This window comes from Canis aureus, chromosome 8 (genome assembly GCF_053574225.1).
Source record: "Canis aureus isolate CA01 chromosome 8, VMU_Caureus_v.1.0, whole genome shotgun sequence".
Lineage (NCBI taxonomy): Eukaryota > Metazoa > Chordata > Mammalia > Carnivora > Canidae > Canis > Canis aureus.
The window spans coordinates 58,734,884-58,755,091 of NC_135618.1; the positions used below are offsets into that span (position 1 = coordinate 58,734,884).

The following is a 20,208-nucleotide window of genomic DNA, read 5'->3' on the forward strand; positions in this document are numbered from 1 at the left end:
CTCTCTGTATGATGCCTGCTTCTCCCTCTGTCTGTGTCTCTGTCTCTCTTTCTCTGTCTCTATGAATAAATTAAAAAAAAAAAAGATAAAAACAATATAAAAAGGAACAGTGATTTGCCCTTGCACATGTAGCTCTGAGTGGTTCCTTAAACAAGTAGAACCAACGTGAGTATTCTTATTTTCCTCTTTCTTAGAGAAAAGGTTGCATAGTGCATATACTTTCTGCCTATTGATTTTTTTTTCACTTAACATATGACTATCTATTGTATAAGGAACTTGCCCATTCATTTTTCCAGCTTCACAGTATTCTGTACCATTGTGCGGATTCACTATATTTATTTAGCCAGTCCTTTCTGGTAGACTTATGGGTCATTTCCAATATTTGCTATAGCAAATTGTGGTACAGTGAGTACCTTTGTACATCCATTTCCTGTTTGTGGAGGTGGATTCTTTGTGGTGGATTCCTGGAAGTGCCCTTGCTAGCCCAAAAGGAAAATGCACTTGTACTTTTGAGGATATTGTCAAAATACCTTCCAAAGGGGCTATATCATTTTGTGTTTCCCCCTGCAATGCTCAAAAGTGTCAGCTTCCTAGCTCTTGTCAACAGGACATTGTCAAACCTCTGATTTTTGCCAGTCCAATTAGTGAGATTAAGTGGTATTTCAGTGGGATATTTGTCATTTAAATTAAATTCCATAGATATATAAAATGAATGCAACATAAGCCCTTGTATTTGGACAGAAGAAATAAACTCATTTTAGTAACCTAACAGCTGCACCGTTACCCCAGTGGAGAGAAGCAAATTCTTTGTTCAAAGCTCCTTTGTGGTGGGGAGGTCCCTGCATGGGCCCTCTTTGCTTGCAGGACTTCCACTGGATTTATTCTCCAAAGCCCAGCCATTCCTGCCAAGACTGAGCATTTCACCTGAATAGACAGGAGTGAGTGTCTAATGCCAACCCTGCCTTACCATTTTTGGCATCTCATGGCATTTAGCTGGCTTGCTGGCAACACTGTCTTCTTTGATCACTGGGAAATCATTTTCCCTTGATCAATCCCCTTATTAATTGCTCCAGGAGTCCAAAGTACATTAAAAAGCTACATGACCGAAAGAATTCCTTACATCAAACTCCTTCCCTTACCAGGCCCATTCTGGTGTTCTTGAACTTGTCTTTAGCACCTTGACTGAGGAGCAGTGCAGTCCAGTGGTTAGGAGTGCAAACTCTGGAGCCAGACTGCTCAGATCCAGACCAAAGCTCCTCTACTCACTAACTGGGTGATTTGGGGCAAGTTTCCTAATCTCTTTGGATCTCAGGGACTGCATCTGACAAGCGGGATGAAAATAGTGCCTATTTTTGGGGGTAGCTGAAAGAAGTAAATGAGTTGATTCATGTACTTAACCTGGAACTCTGCCTGGCACAGAATAAACCTGACGTAAAGGTGAGCTCCCATGGTAATGGTAATGATTAATATGATTGTGATGGTGATGGTGTTAGTGAGGATAGCCATTAGGAGCACACTGAGCCCTGTCACTTACAAGTTACATTTTTGTGACCTTGAAAAAGAAGTTCAATCACCCCCTCAACATTTGTTTCTCATTTCTCCCTTGGCTGGTACCAATGGGATAGTACAGTCCATCTAAAGCAAGAGTCAGCAATCTATAGCCTGGGGGCAAAGTCCGGCCTACCACCTGTGTTTGTGAATAAAGTTTTATTGGAATACAGCAGCACCCATTTGTCTAGTGCTGCTCTCATGCCATGATGGCAGAGTTGAGTAGTTGCACCAGAGACTTTGTAACTTTAAGAACCTATGGCCCGTAAGGTAAAAAATATTTACACACTGGCCCTTTAAAGGACAAGTTTATCGACCCCTGATCCACAGGAGTGGTTGAAAATCAAGAAATAAAGCCTGTGTGTTGATCCTGGCACATAGTAGGTGTCCACTTCAGTGGAGCTGTGTCCCCCAAGCATTAACATTCATGAACTTGGTGCCTGGTTCTCACCCTCGCCCAACCCCCCACGCCCGCCCCCAGCACTCTCCTACAGGAAAAACAGAGAGAGTAATTACCATGTGAATAATTTAGTTAGAAATACCATAAAATGATATTAGGCATATGTATTTTTATCATGTACTGTACATTTCCATATGCACCAAATATTTCACACATGCAGTAAACTACAGCCATGGATATAAAAGGCTGTGGAGGGCAGCCCCTGTGGCGCAGCGGTTTAGCGCCGCCTGCAGCCTGGGGTGTGGTCCTGGAGGCCCCGGATCGAGTCCCATGTCGAGCTCCCTGCATGGAGCCTGCTTCTCCCTCTGCCTGTGTCTGTGCCTCTCTCTCTCTGTGTGTCTATGAATAAGTAAATAAAAATCTTTAAAAAAAAAAACAAATAGAAAAAAATTTCCTTCAAAAAAAAAAAAAAAAAGGCTGTGGACTGTACTTCACAGGAGGTTTACAGCTCTTTTAAGGGTAATTCTGACACTGACTTTCCCTTGCCTAATGGCTTCAGAAGCTGTCATCCAAGGAAGACGCACCTCCCTTCTGAATGGTAGTGCTGAGCATTATGATCTGCATCTAGAGCAAAGTAAAACCAAAGTGTCAGAATCCAGGCAGCCCCGGTGGCTCAGCGTTTTAGCGCTGCCTTCGGCCCAGGGTGTGATCCTGGAGACCTGGGATCAAGTTCCACGTCAGGCTCCCTGCAGGGAGCCTGCTTCTCCCTCTGCCTGTGCCTCTGCCTCTCTCTCTCTCCCTCTGTGTCTCTCATGAATAAATAAATAAAATCTTAAAAACAAAACAAAACAAAAAAACAAAGTACCAGAATCCTCTAACCATTGAAAATAAATCCAAAGTGTGGATAAAGGGCAGCCGGGGTGGCTCAGTGGTTTAGCGCCACCTTCAGCACAGGGTGTGATCCCAGGATCCAGGATGGAATTCCACGCTGGGCTCCCTGCATTGAGCCTGCTTCTCCCTCTGCCTCTGTCTCTGCCTCTCTCTTTCTCTCTCTGTGTCTATCATGAATAAATAAATAAAATCTTAAGGAAAAAAAGTGTTGGTAAAATCTCTGAAGTCCTAAGTGGGAGAATATTATATGCGTTCACATGGTTTTCTTTTTTTTTTCCATTCCCCAGGCACATGTCTGTTTTATAATATGAGGTACACATGTATCATTTACATTTGGCCTAATTTATCATCTCATGGCTGAAACTGACAGGTCACCTTGCAAAATGCAGGGGAACACCCCTCAATTTTGCAAGCAGCATCTATTGATATTAATGTCACCTTCTCCCATCTCCCTCCCTGAGTGTTGTGAGAATACCATGAGATAGGAGTAGGAAGGTACTCAGAGATGCTTTGTGCAGTAGACAGGCCCAGTGTAATCTCGTTCCTTCTGACCTTGGCAAGAAGGAGCAGCCTCCACGTCAAGGTGCCCAGAGGAGAAAGGAGCTCAGTGGTGTGAGGACGGGACATTAGATTACAAGTGTGCATAATTAGAGCAAATTATCTTCATTAGAAAATAAGCAAATTATTTTCCAACTTAATGAATAAGCAGCTTCTAATGAACTCCAGTAGAGAGATTTGCTTTCAAATCTCAGTAGCTAAGCTCTGTGTTCTTTGTATTAATGTGTTGTTTTTATGGCCCACCTTAATGTTTTTCTTACTGTTGTCTATTGGAGTAACAGAATCTGAGAGATGAAAAGCAACCCCAGAGGTGATTCAGCCTCTCATTTTAAGTTTTAAAAAAGGAGTGGTGTAACAAGACAGGGATGTTCACTCTCACCACTGCTATTCAACATAGTACTGGAAGGCCTAGCCTCAGCAATCAGACAACAAAAAGACATTAAAGGCATTCAAATTGGCAAAGAAGAAGTCAAACTCTCCCTCTTTGCCAATGACGTGATACTCTACATAGAAAACCCAAAAGTCTCCACCCCAAGATTGCTAGAACTCATACAGCAATTTGGTAGTGTGGCAGGATACAAAATCAATGCCCAGAAATCAGTGGCATTTCTATACACTAACAATGAGACTGAAGAAAGAGAAATTAAGGAGTCAATCCCATTTACAATTGCACCCAAAAGCATAAGATACCTAGGAATAAACCTAACCAAAGAGGTAAAGGATCTATACCCTAAAAACTATAGAACACTTCTGAAAGAAATTGAGGAAGACACAAAGAGATGGAAAAATATTCCATGCTCATGGATTGGCAGAATTAATATTGTGAAAATGTCAATGTTACCCAGGGCAATTTACATGTTTAATGCAATCCCTATCAAAATACCATGGACTTTCTTCAGAGAGTTAGAACAAATTATTTTAAGATTTGTGTGGAATCAGAAAAGACCCCGAATAGCCAGGGGAATTCTAAAAAAGAAAACCATATCTGGGGGCATCACAATGCCAGATTTCAGGTTATACTACAAAGCTCTGGTCATCAAGACAGTGTGGTACTGGCACAAAAACAGACACACAGATCAGTGGAACAGAATAGAGAACCCAGAAGTGGACCCTCAACTTTATGGTCAACTAATATTCGATAAAGGAGGAAAGACTATCCATTGGAAGAAAGACAGTCTCTTCAATAAATGGTGCTGGGAAAATTGGACAGCCACATGCAGAAGAATGAAACTAGACCACTCCCTTGCACCATACACAAAGATAAACTCAAAATGGATGAAAGATCTAAATGTGAGACAAGATTCCATCAAAATCCTAGAGGAGAACACAGGCAACACCCTTTTTGAACTCAGCCACAGCAACTTCTTGCAAGATACATCCACGAAGGCAAAAGAAACAAAAGCAAAAATGAACTATTGGGACTTCATCAAGATAAGAAGCTTTTGCACAGCAAAGGATACAGTCAACAAAACTCAAAGACAACCTACAGAATGGGAGAAGATATTTGCAAATGACGTATCAGATAAAGGGCTAGTTTCCAAGATCTATAAAGAACTTCTTAAACTCAACACCAAAGAAACAAACAATCCAGTCATGAAATGGGCAGAAGACATGAAGAGAAATCTCACAGAGGAAGACATAGACATGGCCAACATGCATATGAGAAAATGCTCTGCATCACTTGCCATCAGGGAAATACAAATCAAAATCACAATGAGATACCACCTCACACCAGTGAGAATGGGGAAAATTAACAAGGCAGGAAACCACAAATGTTGGAGAGGATGCGGAGAAAAGGGAACCCTCTTACACTGTTGGTGGGAATGTGAACTGGTGCAGCCACTCTGGAAAACTGTGTGGAGGTTCCTCAAAGAGTTAAAAATAGACCTGCCCTACGACCCAGCAATTGCACTGTTGGGGATTTGCCCCAAAGATACAGATGCAATGAAATGCCGGGACACCTGCACCCCGATGTTTCTAGCAGCAATGTCCACAATAGCCCAACTGTGGAAGGAGCCTCGGTGTAAGATGAATGGATAAAGAAGATGTGGTTTATGTATACAATGGAATATTACTCAGCCATTAGAAATGACAAATACCCACCATTTGCTTCAACGTGGATGGAACTGGAGGGTATTATGCTGAGTGAAGTAAGTCAATTGGAGAAGGACAGTGTATGTTCTCATTCATTTGGGGAATGTAAATAATAGTGAAAGGGAATAGAAGGGAAGGGAGAAGAAATGTGTGGGAAATATCAGAAAGGGAGACAGAACATTAAGACTCCTAACTCTGGGAAACGAACTAGGGGTGGTGGAAGGGGAGGAGGGCGGGGGGTGGGAGTGAATGGGTGATGGGCACTTGGGGGGGCACTTGACGGGATGAGCACTGGGTGTTATTCTGTATGTTGGTAAATTGAACACCAATAAAAAATAAATTTATTAAAAATTTAAAAAAAGGGATGGTGTACAAAATATGGCCCAGAGAGATCCTGTGGGATCCTGTGACTTATCTAAGATCCCATAACTGGTCAGCTATCCACTGGACCAGGTCCCTAAGCATGGGTCTGACCAGCACCAGAAGGGCTGCAGCCAGACTCTGGGGACTGTCATATTTGCCCCTGGATTAGCTCTGTTTTCCTTCTGCTCTCTAGCTTTATTCTAGGCCCATTTTGCCCCTGTTGTCATCTTTCTTCCTCGGCACTGCTTCTGCTGGTAGAATGCTCTGGTCTGACCCCTGGTCTCTACCCTTCTCTATACCCTTCTAGCTCCAGGCCAATCTCCTGGCTCCTGGCTGTGCCCTGCGTGGCCTACCACCTGGCATGCCATCTCCTCTTGTCAACCCTAGGGCCTACAGTGAGTCCTTTCACTGACAGCTAGATCAGACATGGTCAAGCGTATCTGGGAGCCATCCACCCTAGTTCCTCTTCCAGAGCATTGGGGATCGGGAGATTGGGATAAAATTGGCCCAACAACCCAGATCACCTGATCCTTAATTCTGGGCCTTTTCCCTAATTTTTTAAATTAATGAACTTTATTTTTTAGAGGAGTTTTAGGGGGATCCCTGGGTGGTGCAGCGGTTTAGCGCCTGCCTTTGGCCCAGGGCGCGATCCTGGAGACCCGGGATCGAATCCCACGTCGGGCTCCCGGTGCATGGAGCCTGCTTCTCCCTCTGCCTATGTCTCTGCCTCTCTCTCTCTCTCTCTGTGACTATCATAAATAAATAAAAATTAAAAAAAAATTTTAGAGGAGTTTTAGGTTCATAGCAAAGTTGGGTAGAAAGTACAGAGTGTTCTCATACACCCCCTGTCTGCACACACATACAGCCTCCCCCCACTGTTGGCATCGAGCACCTCAGTGGTATATTAAGTGGGTGTCTGTGGAATACAAGGGCAGGTAAGCAGTCAGTCTCAGATCACTTTGTTCTGCCTTGGCATTCTCTGGTCTGGTAGTCTGTCCCCCAGGGCAGGTGGCTGCTGACAGCATCAAAATTCACGCATGGAGATAGCCCTGCTCTAGCCCTCTGCCTTCTCTGTCTTTCCAACTAATTTCAAATTCCTGGAGCTGGGGTTCCAATTGACTGTGGTTGGGTCAGGTATTCATCCCCAGGGCATCATACTGAGATTGGGGTTCTGTACAGTCATGGCTGCCAGGGGACTCCCCTCTGAGGACAGGAAGGAGAGTAAGAAAGAAGAAGGCAGTTTAGGGTGTCCTTATAAGCTGAGCAGATAACCCAAAAGACATCTACTATACCATGATACTGTATAATCCAGGGTCTCCTATAAATTTTCCCTCTGCCTTTTTTCCAAATCCTTTATTAATATTGGCCCCAAATTTCTGGCCATTGCCAGAGGTTCATCTTTGGACCTTTGCTCTTCCCCTTAGTCTCACTTTCTTAGAGTGTTATCCTTTGACTTGTACTTCATCACCAGCTATGAGGTCCCCTACCCCCCCGTCCTCCAAACCTGTGTAGACCTACCACAAGTGGCCACATCCAGAGACAAATGTCTTTCCTCTGAGACTGGGTCCCCACTTCTTACCTCTCATAAATAATCACTAAGCCTTTTTGCTCCTGCTTTGGAGTACTCTTGGCTAATAGGACATGTGGTACTGATTTTCTCACAAATAGCCACCCTCTGGATAATTTGGAAGACACATTGACAATGCACAGCGGTTCGCATTTTACATTTTAACACCAAGGCAATCCATTAATTTTCCATCAAGGAATCCTTTTATAATGGACACTTTCATAAGAGTTGTGAAAACTGCATTTGGAACAGCATATTTAAACCCTATGATGTTGAGCTGTTGAATTTATATGTACTTTCAAATGTTAGTCTTCCAGTTTTCTAAGAAAAGCAGCATTCTCTCTGAAATTGCCCGTTATATGGGAAATGCAGGTGATTACTGCTAATTCACATCTGTACTATCACCTAGGTGGCGAGTTTGGGGGTTTGGTGAAGCGCATTGGTATGCACTCATCAAAGGTTATGTGTATGTGCACAGTGGAAGGCATTTTTGTGGAAGGCATTTTATATAATTCCAAACAATTTAATAAAAATGTAATTCGACTGGGAAATCTACAGCCGGCCCTTGCAGAGTGCAGATAATGTTCCAGATTAAAGAGCTGAGGCTTTGTTCATTACAGTCAAATAACGTAAGTGTGTGAATTACCATTTCCTTGCCGTTGGTCTATTTCAAGAGTATGCCATTTTCCCACTATAATAATAGACTACATTTTCTTAAAATCATTTGATTATGATTGGTCCCGTCTATTCAGTTTGCAAATAAAAGGCTTTTGCAGTGATAAACTAGCTGTTTTAAAATAGCCTTAATCTCTGGTTCTGCTTTTGAACCGCTACAGGTCAGACTCTGCGAAAGGGTGACAGAAGCCGCTCGTGCTCGCGGGAGAAAAAGGAGGTAAATGTGGTCACTGGTGAAGGTGGGTGGGAAGCATCTGTGTTTGAAAGGACCTGAGGGAGCATGCTGGTGAGTAAGGATTCCTGGATTTCCTGCTTGGGTCTCTCTGAGTTTCAGGCTTGAATCCTGGACCAAATGAGAGGTGACACCTAGAATTCTCAATCAAAGTGTCACTTGTAGTAACAATCTCTTACGAAGTGGATCAGTTAGCTTTGTCTGCGTAACAAATCAAACCCACATTTCAGTGATGTGAAACAACGGCTGTGCATTTAGTTCGTGATTCTGTGAGTTGTCAGTTTGGGCTAGGCAGTTCTGCTGATTTCAGCTGGACTTAGGCATTTGCAGTGAGCCACTGTGTCACCTTGGGGATGGCTGATATCAGTAGTGTGTTTTGGCTCTCTTTCAGTGCTTTCTCGTCTACCAGCAAGCCAGCCAGCTTTGTTCATATGGGGGTTCAGGGAGTCAAGAACATGAAGAGGGGAAGCTGCAGGAACTCTCAAGTCCTGGGCTTGGAACCAGCATGGTGTCACTTTTCCCACTTTGTTTTCTTTAAAGCAAGTCACATGGTCAGGCCAGATTGAAGGGGTGGGAATAGGCCTCACCTCTGGATGGGAAATCTACAAATATTGTGGCCATTCTTGAAACCCGCAGCACTGAGCCCACCTGCTCTGTACTTGGCATAAGGGATGAGAGAGACAGCCCTGATCTCAGGGTGTGCTTGGTGAAGATGGAAGGGATGTGCAACAGGATCATTATAATGCCGTGTGAGAAGGACAAAGAGAGTGGAATTTCAATACAGAAAAGGGGTCTCCTGACTCTGCCAGTGGTCTCCAGAAAGGCATGCAGCAAAGCCTCTAAAAGAACAAGCAGCAGTTTTTTTGGGCCAAGTAAAGAGCATAGTCAAAGTCCGAGAAAAACAGAAGGTTGCAAGATTACTGAGCCGGAGGGTACAAAGTGGAAGCAAGGACCCCGAGGTTATCACAGGGCCCTTGGATCAAGTCTCAAGCTCATAGGAGTCTGGATTTGAGTCTTAGGTTGTGGCAGATGGGTGTAGGGGTACCAGAGTGTGAAGGCATGTGACTCATCATAAGTATGGACCAATGTTGAAATTCATCAGCTCTTACCTGCTGCATCCTCAGAGTTGGCCTCACCTCAGCCAACTGAGGCAGGTCGAGGTTGGACCACGAAGGACCTCCTGCAGTAGCTGTCATCCTGCCCCCTCTTGTCTCCTTTCTCCTCTGTAGCCAGAATAGCCAGTGTGGGTTTTCTTCTTATTTAAGCATCCTACCTGGTTCGCAGGCTGGGACTTTGGTGCTGCTTGAAAACATCTAAATGTCAGCCCTGATGGCCATTCTAGAAACTGAAGCAGGGTGGGTTCTGTTGCTCCTTCCTGGTAGGAACATTTTTCTGGAAGCAGGAGCAGGCGTGCCTATCTCCCACAAGGTCCTTCCAGGGACTTGGAGGGTAGAGGAGCCAGAACAGGAGTGAGCACAGGCCCACAGGCTCCTGGCCTCCTTTAGGGAAGTGACCTAGGGTGGGGACCAACCCCTACACCCCTCCATCCCCCCAGCCAGAAATGAACTGTTTCAACCTAACAGAGGCTTTCAGTCACAGAGTAACATCATCACATTTATCCACATTAAGAGATTTGCTAGGAATCAACAGAGCAGGGCAGCAGGTAACTAGTTGAGATACTCGTTTCCACCTCTCTCTTTCTCCTTGGCAACAAGACTCCCTAATTGCTGCTTTCCTGGCTACTCCCATCATGCCAGTTGCCCGAGAGCATTTCAGATCACTCCTCTTCTGCAAAGTGCTTGAAATGAGAAAAAAACAGAGCAGAGATATTTATCACAATATCTAACTTTCACCCCCGAAAGATATTTAAAATGGTTTTAGGCCTTTCTGAAAAAGAGGGTTCTGACTCTCCTAACAGGGCTTTTGTTTGGTTAGAAAAACAAGAGAAAGAAACAAAGAGCAAGCTACTAGAATGCTCATCTTGATATATTATAACATGCTTTTCCTGCCCTCCTCCTCCTCCCACATCCCTCCCCCATCACCTGCAAAATTGTACTTGCTGACACTCTGTGCCTTACACAAGATGCCAGGTATAGATCAGACTCTGTCACCATGAAAGGCAAGGAGAAGACAAGCTGTTTGGAACAAGCAGACAGGGAGGTGCATCATGTTGCTTCGGTAGTGAGGTGTCATAGACCTGCTCACCCCATGGCAGGTGAACATGCTGTTTCCTTCCTGGGTCGGGACTGGGTACCCGTCTGTGTGGTCATGGCACAACATGGCGAAGTGAGGAGGGGAGGCTGTTCTCAACGAGCTCATCAGGCCAAATTCAAGCCAAAGATGTTTTATTTGGCCTAGACTCTTATTATATTTTTTTGAAAATTAGATGCCTGCATTTACGACTTTCACATAAAAATGCCCACTTCTGGCTTCTTTGATAAAATGGAGAAGAGCATTCTTCTCTAAGGGAAGAGCAGAGGCCTTATTCAATAAGGCAACATTAGGGAATGGCTGGTGTTGAGGTAGGCACCCCGCTCTCTGTGGGGTCCTCCATTCAGCCATTCCCTGCCCTCCACACACAGCTACCCAGTAGCAAACAGGTACCAGCAACCATATTGTGGCAGCCCCGTGCCAAGTGCTGTGTGTCAGCAGTCACAAACACTGTTGCACACTAGAATCACCCAGGAGCTTTTTTTTTTTTTTTTTTGAGATTTTATTTATTTATTCCTGAGAGATACAGAGAGAGAGAGAGGCAGAGACACAGGCAGAGGGAGAAGCAGGCTCCATGCAGGGAGCTCAATGTGGGACTCGATTCCGGGTCTCCAGGATCAGGCCCTGTGCTGAAGGCGGCGCTAAACCGCTGAGCCACCCGGGCTGCCCCTTCCCCAGGAGCTTTTTATTTTTATTTTTTAATTTATTTTTATTTTCTTTTTAAAGATTTATTTATTTATTTATTTATTTATTTATTTATTTATGTATGTATTTATTTATGAGAGACAGAGAGAGAGGCAGAGACACAGGCAGAGGTTGAAGCAGGCTCCATGCAGGGAACCTGACATGGGACTCGATCCAGGGTCTCCAGAATCATGCCCTGGGCCGAAGGCAGCGCTAAACCGCTGAGCCCCCGGGCTGCCCCCCAGGAGCTTTTTAAATACCCCAAAGTTTAGGCCTCTTTCCAAACCAGTTAAATCAGAATCTCTGGGGGTGGGGCCCAGGCTTCAAAATTTTATAACCACCTCCTAACCACAGGTGAAAGCCAGTGCTTGGTCTGTGTTAAGTAACTCTTGTCCTCGTCCTTTCCTGAGCACTGCATGCCTGTATGGCCCCAAAACACCCCAGTTCTCAAAGCCCTCCCACAGATACACGTAAAACCCCAACAGGTGCCAGAGGAGGGAGAGCAGGCTTCCTGGAAGAGGCAGCTTGAACCCCGAGGTCTTGGAAGGGCTACAGTCTTTGCAGAAACATGCATCTAATGGCTAGCTGGAAGCCAATAGATACTTTTCTCCGTTTAGCTAGGTAAAAATATTCTCGGCCTTGTCTCTAACAAGTATTCATGGTTTCTGCCTGTGGAGATTATATAGTGTTTATGGCCCTTGGTCATGAATTATTAATGATTTTGAAATTGTGGTCATTGTAGTTTACTCAAAAATCATTAGGAAATAAATTTATCACACAGTGCTCAAAAAAAGTAGAAAAGAAAATCACGAAGGAGGGAAAAAAAGTCTTTATTCATCAGCTCCCCAGCACCGTGGGGCTCATGGGCATGGCACTGGAGACACATCCTATGACACAGAGCCACAGGGGCCCCAAGAAAATGAATTAGTTCCCACAATGCATTCCTCCTGTCTCAGACAGATCCCAGTCATATGACCTTGGATGATTCTCTTGACTCCTCATACCGCCTTTTGAGATTTTTGTTTACTGGGCAGTAATGTGTTAAAGTACCCTGCACGATGCCAGACCTGTAGTAAGCATTCCATAAATATTCGTTGTTATGGTATTTTAATCATTTCTTAGCATGTCTAATATTTAGCAGAGAGATATTCATGTCCTTGGACAGAGAAGGTGCACAATTATATTTCTTACTGAAGGGGTCTCCCTTGCTCCAGCTGGACTTTGGGCTGATTCCAGCCTTCCAATCTCCTGGCTGTGTGCCCTCAGGCAGGTGGGCCCAGGCAGGCTAGATCCAGTGCCCCTACTCTGAAGCAGTCTGAGAGTCTCCTGTGATAATGCCCTGCTGCCTTTTGCAGCTGATTGGAGATTCTGAAAAATGCTCTTAACAGCACACTCATCAGCTGAGCTCACTTTGTAAAGGACTGCAAAAGTCATTTAACTCAACCACCTAGAAAATGTTAAGCTTTCCCTCTGCATGCAGGTACAAGCGTATGCACACACTGCATGCTTACACGTACACACACATGCACAAGCACTTCCTGCTACTAAGCAAAGCCACTCAGTGCAAGGACTAGAGACTCCTTCCATCTTTGCCACATGGCAAGAGGAACTGGATCTCAGGAGAACACAGTGAAGGAGAGAGTCCAGGAATTAGGCTGCTTCCGGGGATGGGGAATGCTGGATGACCCTCTCTTTGGACCATCACAGACATGCCACCCCGCCCCTCTGGTCTATGCACCTGTCATTGTCTTGATGCTCTTCCCTATCCTTCCTTCTCCCTCCCCTTCCCTACCTTCCTTCTCCCAGTTCAGACACAGAAAGAGAGTCTGATTGACCTGGTAATCAATACCAAAGGGTATTCAGGGGACACAGTGCTCTTGATTTCAGCCCCATCAGATGCCCTCTCAAGAAGCAACCACAGTAAGCAATGGCTTGTGTGTCCTTCCAGAAATCCTTCCACAGCTGTGCAACTATGCAGAGCATATCTGTCCTTCCCTGTCCCAATGATAGCACAGCAACACATGCTGCTTTTTTTCTTGAATTTTTTTTTTATTTAATAACGTGTCTTGGAGAGCATTCCATAGCAGGACATGTGCACAGACCTCGTCCATTCCTCTTTATGGCTGTACAGTGCTCCATTGTGAATGCACAGAAACACGGTCCTTTCTTTGAAACCTTTAGGGCCAAAGGTATTTCACTGTTTTAGAATTTAGAAAGTAATACCATCCCAGTATGGCCTAGAACAACACCCTATAATCAAACATATTAATGTTATCTGCAGGGAAACATAAATATTCATACTAACCAGGATAGATAAAGGCTGTAAGTTTCATATTAGTTCTGATCTGGTTTTATACCAAATAAATGCGTGTAAGGGAGTGTGGACCTGTCCATAGATATATCACTGTCCCTGGTTGACAACTTTCTAGGCTACTAAGAGAATTTGCTGCTTTAAGAGTACTTTATCTTATTTTATTTTAAGATTTTTTTTTTTTATTATTCATAAGAGACACAGAGAGAGAGAGGCAGAGACATAGGCAGAGAGAAAAGCAGGCTCCCCGTGGGGAGCCTGATGCAGGACTCAATCCCAGGATGCCGGGATCATGCCCTGAGCCAAAGGCAGACAATCACTAAGCCACCCAGGTGTCCCTGTAAAAGTACTTTAAAGAATACCCTAGAGCAGACCTCTTTGTGCACAGGTCCAGAAATTGCCAAAGGTTAAATTCTTAAAAGTAGGATGACTGACTCAAAGGGTATGCACTTTTTATTTTTATTTTATTTTATTTTAATTCATAGAGACAGAGAGAGAGAGAGGCAGAGACACAGGCAGGGGGAGAAGCAGGCACCATACAGAGAGCCCGACGTGGGACTCGATCCCGGGTCTCCAGGATCACGCCCTGGGCTGCAGGCGGCGCTAAACCGCTGCGCCACCGGGGCTGCCCGGTATGCACTTTTTAAAACTGGTCATTTCCATTTTGTCTCCCAACAGCATAAGAGAGGCAGTGCTTTTTGTTCTAGGCTACCTGGTAGCATACTGGCCAGATTGATGTGTGGCTGTCCACACCAGGACCATTTGATGGCCACCCCTGCATGCTCTCTAGTCCGCTTTCCTTAGCAGGGAGTAGGAGCAGGGCAGCTGTCCTGAGAAGGATTTGGAGGCATGTCTAGCACCTTGATTTCTGAAAGCCATCTGTCCCAGGCCCTTGGCTCTCAGCACCTTGTCTGGCTGGTTGCAGCAGCACCAATGGGACTGGTGACTTGTCCTGTAAGTTTCAGACTCTACTAGCCACATAGTCTGCAGACCCTTCTTCCTCATTTCAAGTCCCAGTGTTCTGGGCCACTTCAGCCTTCTGGGGAATCGGGTGCCAACCCTTCCATCATATTTATAGATTTCAACCCCTTTGTTTAAAAATTTTAAAAATAAAAAAAAAATGAAGCAGGCAGGGGGGAGAAAAAACAATTCAAGTTGAGAGTCCTGTGTTACAAGAGCCTGTCCAATTTGACGGCTGATGTTCCAAATCCACACTTTTCCCGAAACGAAAGCTTTCAGTTCACATTTCTGGGCAGAGAAGGACTAAATCCATTTTCTAGCCAAGTGCATTCCCAGTTGTGAAGTTACAGCTGTCAGGCTTTCTGTCTCTTGAGGGCTTGGTTTCTGTAGGTCCGGGAATTTTGAAGTGGGAGGCCGTCAGGACATCTACAACTTCTGATCACTCCAGAGCAAACAAGTCACGTGGTGGGGTTAGAAGCCACTCAGCAAAGTAGTGGAGTCTGAGAACCCTGGAAGCAAACAGCCTGATTCCTAGTGGAGCCCCATCACTCAGGCCAGTTGCCTATTCTACCTGTGACTTGATCTCCTAAAGAGTAGGGATCATAGAGAGCCTGCCTCAGAAGGTCGTGGGAAGAATTCAGTGATTCAATACATGTCAAGTGCTTGCAGGGGTGCCTGGCCACCTACGAGGAGCTCAATAAATGTTGTATCCTGTAATTTAGGACTGGCAGGGGCAGAGCAGCCTGTTGAGAAAGCTAATCCCTTCAGAGTCAGAGGTGGATGAGAGTTCTGGCCACAGAAAAGTGAGCTACAATTGGGCCAGTGTTCCTCACCCCTTTGGGGTGATGGAAACTCATCACACCCAAAGGCCAGCCTACCGTGAGACCCCTGCAATCAGGCCAGGAGCCACAGGAGATGTGTCCGCAGACCTGGTGCCAGGAACCCACGTTTGACAGCAAGGCCAAGACGAAAGCCTCAGAAAGCAAAGAGAATCAATTTCTGATAAAATGCCAGGAAGGAGATTGACGTGTCGGAAACCTTCCTGGTATCAGCTTAGCTTCCAGCACAAGATTAAACTCTAGGAAAAACCCATCAGAGAGCCGCAATTTGTGACCAGAGAGAGATAATGTTGACAGCTTCCCCTTCCCAGGTCTGTTTTGGATAAACAATGTGCCCTTCAACAGAGCTTCATCAGAGTTTTCTCCATTTCCAGATCTGAGGCATGAAATTGCCTTGAAAGTGTCTCCTTTTTCCTCCCAACCCCCAAATTCACTTTTGTAGAATACAGAATGTTGGTTAGAAAACAGAATGATACTGTCTAAGAGAAGGAGCTTCCTGCGAATTCCTCTTGAAAGGTATGTCTGCAGGGGGAGGAAGGGCCTATCAGAATGTAAGAGCTATCCCTTCAGTCTGTGGATCCTTCTGGAAGAGCAGGACAAGGGCCATGACAGTGGTAGGCCATGTGGGCTCCAGCCACCACTGCTGACCATGGGCACACTTCCTGTCCCCTCACTGGGCCTCCATTTCCTCTGCGTCCCCCAGTCTGACAAGAGCCATCCATCTGTGACATCCATTTCCTCAGGGTTCACAGGCTGTCTCTTGGACTCCCCTCCTCAAACTAGCTTCATCTAGAAAGGGAATTTGTTGCCTCACCTAGCCAAAAAGTTCTGGGCGCGGCTGAATGCAGTCATGCTCATTCAGTCCCTCTAGACTCATCCATGACAGGACTTTCCCCAGCAGGCTGTTGCATCTCAGAGCAAGCTAGCTGCCAGCAGCCCCAGGCTGGAGGGCACTTGGGGGAAAGGCACAGGCGCTGGAGCCAGACAGCCTGGGGTTGAATCCCAGTTCCTCACTTACCAAGTGCGTATCTGCCTGTGGGCCTTCATATGTAGAATGGGTATACTGGTGGTGCCCACCTTATCGGGTCATCGGGGGTGCTCTGAGCGGTGCCTGGCATGTAGTATACCCAGAAAAAGTGACAAGTGCTTTATCCACTCCTTTCCTTCCTATAATTCCTATAATTATTTCAACAACTGTAGCTAGAGAGAGCAATGTGCGACGCATTGCCAGCCCAGGGTTTTATACCACTCCAGTGACGGGGATCGGGGTGGGGTTGGGTTGACCCCATGTGAAGCACATGCTGAGGAAGGGGTGTTTTCCCAAAGGATAATCAGGATCCTGTTACCAGAAGACAGGGAGGTGGGGAAGGCTAGACAGCAGGCAGAAGGCAGTGGCTGTCCAGCACACGGCCATCTCGCACTGGGGACAGTGGGGCTGACAGTAGTGCAGTTGTTAAATCCCCATGAGACCTCGTGAGGCGAGCAACATTTTCCTCCTCTTGTAAGTGAGGGACCTGGGCTCTCAGCAAAGAGGCAAGCTGTCCCAGCCACCGCAGCAAGTCCAGGGCCACGCTGATCCTCCATATTCTGTGCACCGTGAAAAGTGGCAAGTGCATGCCTCACCCCAGAGGGACCTCAGGCAAGTTCTGTGACCATCCCAGGGTCGTGGGGCAGCGCCCACAGGTCCAAGGGTTGAGGGTATTTGATCCACCTGGGCTGCACAAGAGCAAGTCCTGACTGCCTTGCTGCAAATGGCCCAACCCACACAGTACTGGGGCCTCATTGACAGCTTGGGAAGCACATAGTTGCCCAAAACACTCACTTTGGAAATGTCTCTTATGGCTGTGGCCTCTGCTGTGTCACCAATGACAGGCTTCCTAATATCTTCGTCCAGAGGCATACATTGGGTGCAGTTGGCACAGCAACTCGGCTGCATGTGGCTGTTACCTTTTCTTGGCCATCTTGGAAATGAGGCCCCAAGAGCAAGGATCAGTTTCTTTATCTGTAAAATGGGCATCTTCGGTACTTCCTCCCAAGTTTGAGGCCTCAGGGAGGTTAAGAGAGATGAACACACCAACTGGCTCTCTTACAGGTCACTTTCCCTCTTCTCCCCATGGACCCTATCGCTGGCTCAGAGTTATCCGGAGGACTACATCCATCCTCCTGGGGTCACAGGAAAGCGAATAGGAAGGCAGGGGCAATGACAGCCAGATCATGCCAAGCTGAGATAGATCTGATATTCTCTGCATCCCCAAATGCAGTTAATGACAGCTGGAGCCCAATCAGAGGTCAATAAAAAGAGTAGTGCCCTTCCCTGCCCCCACTATATGATTCAGCACAAAACTGTAAAGTATCAGGAAATTCATCGAGGCTCTCCACTTGTTTTCTGTTTCTTTTTTTGATGTAGAAACCTAAACTCTTTCTTTTTACTTTTACTAAAGATTTTTAAATTTTATTTCATTTGAGCAAGAGAGAGCATAAGCACGGGGAGGAGCAGAGGGAGAGGAAGAAGCAGACTCCCCACTGAGCAAGGAACTTGATGTGGGCTGGATCCCAGGACCCTGGGATCATGACCTGAGCTGAAAGCAGATGGTTAACCTGTTAAGCCCTGAGGCATCCTGAAACCTAAACTCTTCCAAAAAAAATTATTTGGGCTGCTCTTGCTTTGCCGATGCCCTGGAAGATGGCACAAGAGAGATAGAATGGCAGGAATAGTCAAGGACAGGGCAGGGCTCTAGCTCAGACTTGCCGGGGCTTGCATCCTGGCTCTAGCTGTGTGGCCTATAGCAAGTTATATTCTTTCGTTATATATTTCCGTGTCTCAATTTCCCCATCTGCAGAATGGAACTGAAAAGGGAGTACCTCAACACGGGGTTGCTGAGCGAAGTAGAGAATAGTGCTTGTGAAGTACTTGGAACCATAGCTGCACCTGCTGTTCAGGTGTGCGTGGCCCATCCTGGCGTCCTATCCATCCATCTGTGCCACCAGGAGGGGGAGCACCAGAGGTGGGGCTGGTGCAGTCCACATTGGCAGGCACCCACCCGGGTCGGGCCTGCATTAGACATTTACCATCTCTTTCTGATTCCAGAACTAATGGATGCTAACTGTAGTGAAATTAGAAAATACAGAAAGGTACACCAATCTGTCATTGTCCTACCACTTAGATAATCTCCATCACTTGCTCCCATGTTTCCTTCTGGCTTTTTTGTGCACAGCTACCTGTATTTCAGAATTAGGGTCATGCTACTAGACAATTAGAAAACGCCTACTTCCATTCTTCTTTTCGCTTTTTATTTATTGAGATGTAACTTATGTATAATGAAGTGGATGATCTTAAGTACATAGTTTTAAGAATTTATACAACTGCATATGCATGTGTTGGCACTACTCCCATCAAAAGATAGAACATTCCTAGCTCCCCAGGAGACAACTTCATGCCAACTTCTTGTTCATACACCTCTCCAAGGGTATTATCTACATCCACTGTCTTGACTCGTAGAAAAGTTTTGCCTGTATTTAATTTTATATAAATGGAATCACAGAGTAAGTACTTATTTTATGTTTTATTGGTTTTCTTTTGAAGATTTTTACTTATTTATTTGAAGGAGAAAGAGAGAGAGCACATGAGCAGGGAGGAACAGCCATGAGAGAGGGAGAAGCAGGCTCCCTGCTGAGCAGGGAACCTGACACGGGGCTCCATCCCAGGACGCTGGGATCATAACCTGAGCTGGAGGCAGACGCTTAACAGACTGAACCACCCAGGCGCCCCAGGTTTCTTGTAAACATATCTGTGAGAGGGGTGCCTGGGTCACGTAGTTAGGTGTCTGACTTGGTTTGGGCTCAGGTCATGATCTCAGAGTTGTGAGATTGAGCCCCTCATCTTTTTTTTTTTTTTTTTTAAAGATTTTATTTATTTATTCATGAGAGAGGGAGAGGCAGGCTCCATGCGGGGAGCCCGACATGGGACTCGATTCCGGGTCTCCAGGATCACACCCCGGGCTGAAGGCAGCACTAAACCGCTGAGCCACCTGGGCTGCCCTCGAGCCCCTCATCTGGCTCCATGCTCAGCACTGTCTGCTTAAGACTCTCTGTCCCTCTGCCCCTCCCTAAAATAAATAAATAAGCCTTTTAAAAACAAAAAACACTTGTGAGATTCATCTGTCTTTAAGAGTATCAGTAGTTTGTTCCTTATTGCTGTGGTATAGACCTTCAGTTCTTTTATTAGAAGAATTAAATTGCAAAACAATTCGGGTTCATTGTTGTCATTTTAAAAATTCCAAGTTTAGGCATTGAATAAAAATTCCCCTTGAAATTTACCCCAATATCATTCTTCTCCCTGGAAATAACCAGTTCTCAGTGAGATGTTCATCTTTCTGGACCTCATTCTGTTTGTACAATTCTGTTCATTGTTTCCATTGGGAGTGAATTTGGCTGCACATAACAGAAAATCCAGCTAATAATGGCCTAAGTTGGGGCTCAGCAAGCTTTTTCTGTAAAAGGTCAGATAATACATGTTGTAGGCTTCACAGGCCACACTGTCTGTCTCTATCATAACTACTCAGCTCTGTCATTATAGTGCGAAGGCAGCCGTATCAAATATGTAAATGAGTGGGTGTGGCTGTGTTCCAGTAAAACTATCTGCAAAGATAGGTGGCAAGCCAGATTTGGCCTATAGGCTGTAATTGGCTGACCCTTGGCTTAACAGAAGGGATTTGTTTGGCTCCAGTGGCAAGAAATCTGGAAATAGCCTCATAAGAAAAACCTAAATATTTGAGAATGCCTGCAACCTTGCAAATAGTGGGTATTAACAGTCGTTTATATTTTTGCCAATATTCTTGGTCCCTATTCCTGCATTTTGGGTAAATGCCTCTCTCT

At 45.5% G+C, this 20,208-nt stretch overlaps 1 protein-coding gene across 2 annotated transcripts in view; it reads left to right on the top strand.

Moving 5' to 3' along the window:
* KATNIP (katanin interacting protein) overlaps positions 1-20,208 on the top strand; it is a 195,523-nt gene that overhangs the window by 13,629 nt on the left and 161,686 nt on the right. For both annotated transcript variants that reach the window (XM_077907116.1, XM_077907115.1), the window contains exon 2: positions 8,258-8,313. In XM_077907116.1, coding sequence (XP_077763242.1) covers positions 8,258-8,313 — 56 coding nt within the window. The remainder of the gene's footprint in view (positions 1-8,257; positions 8,314-20,208) is intronic.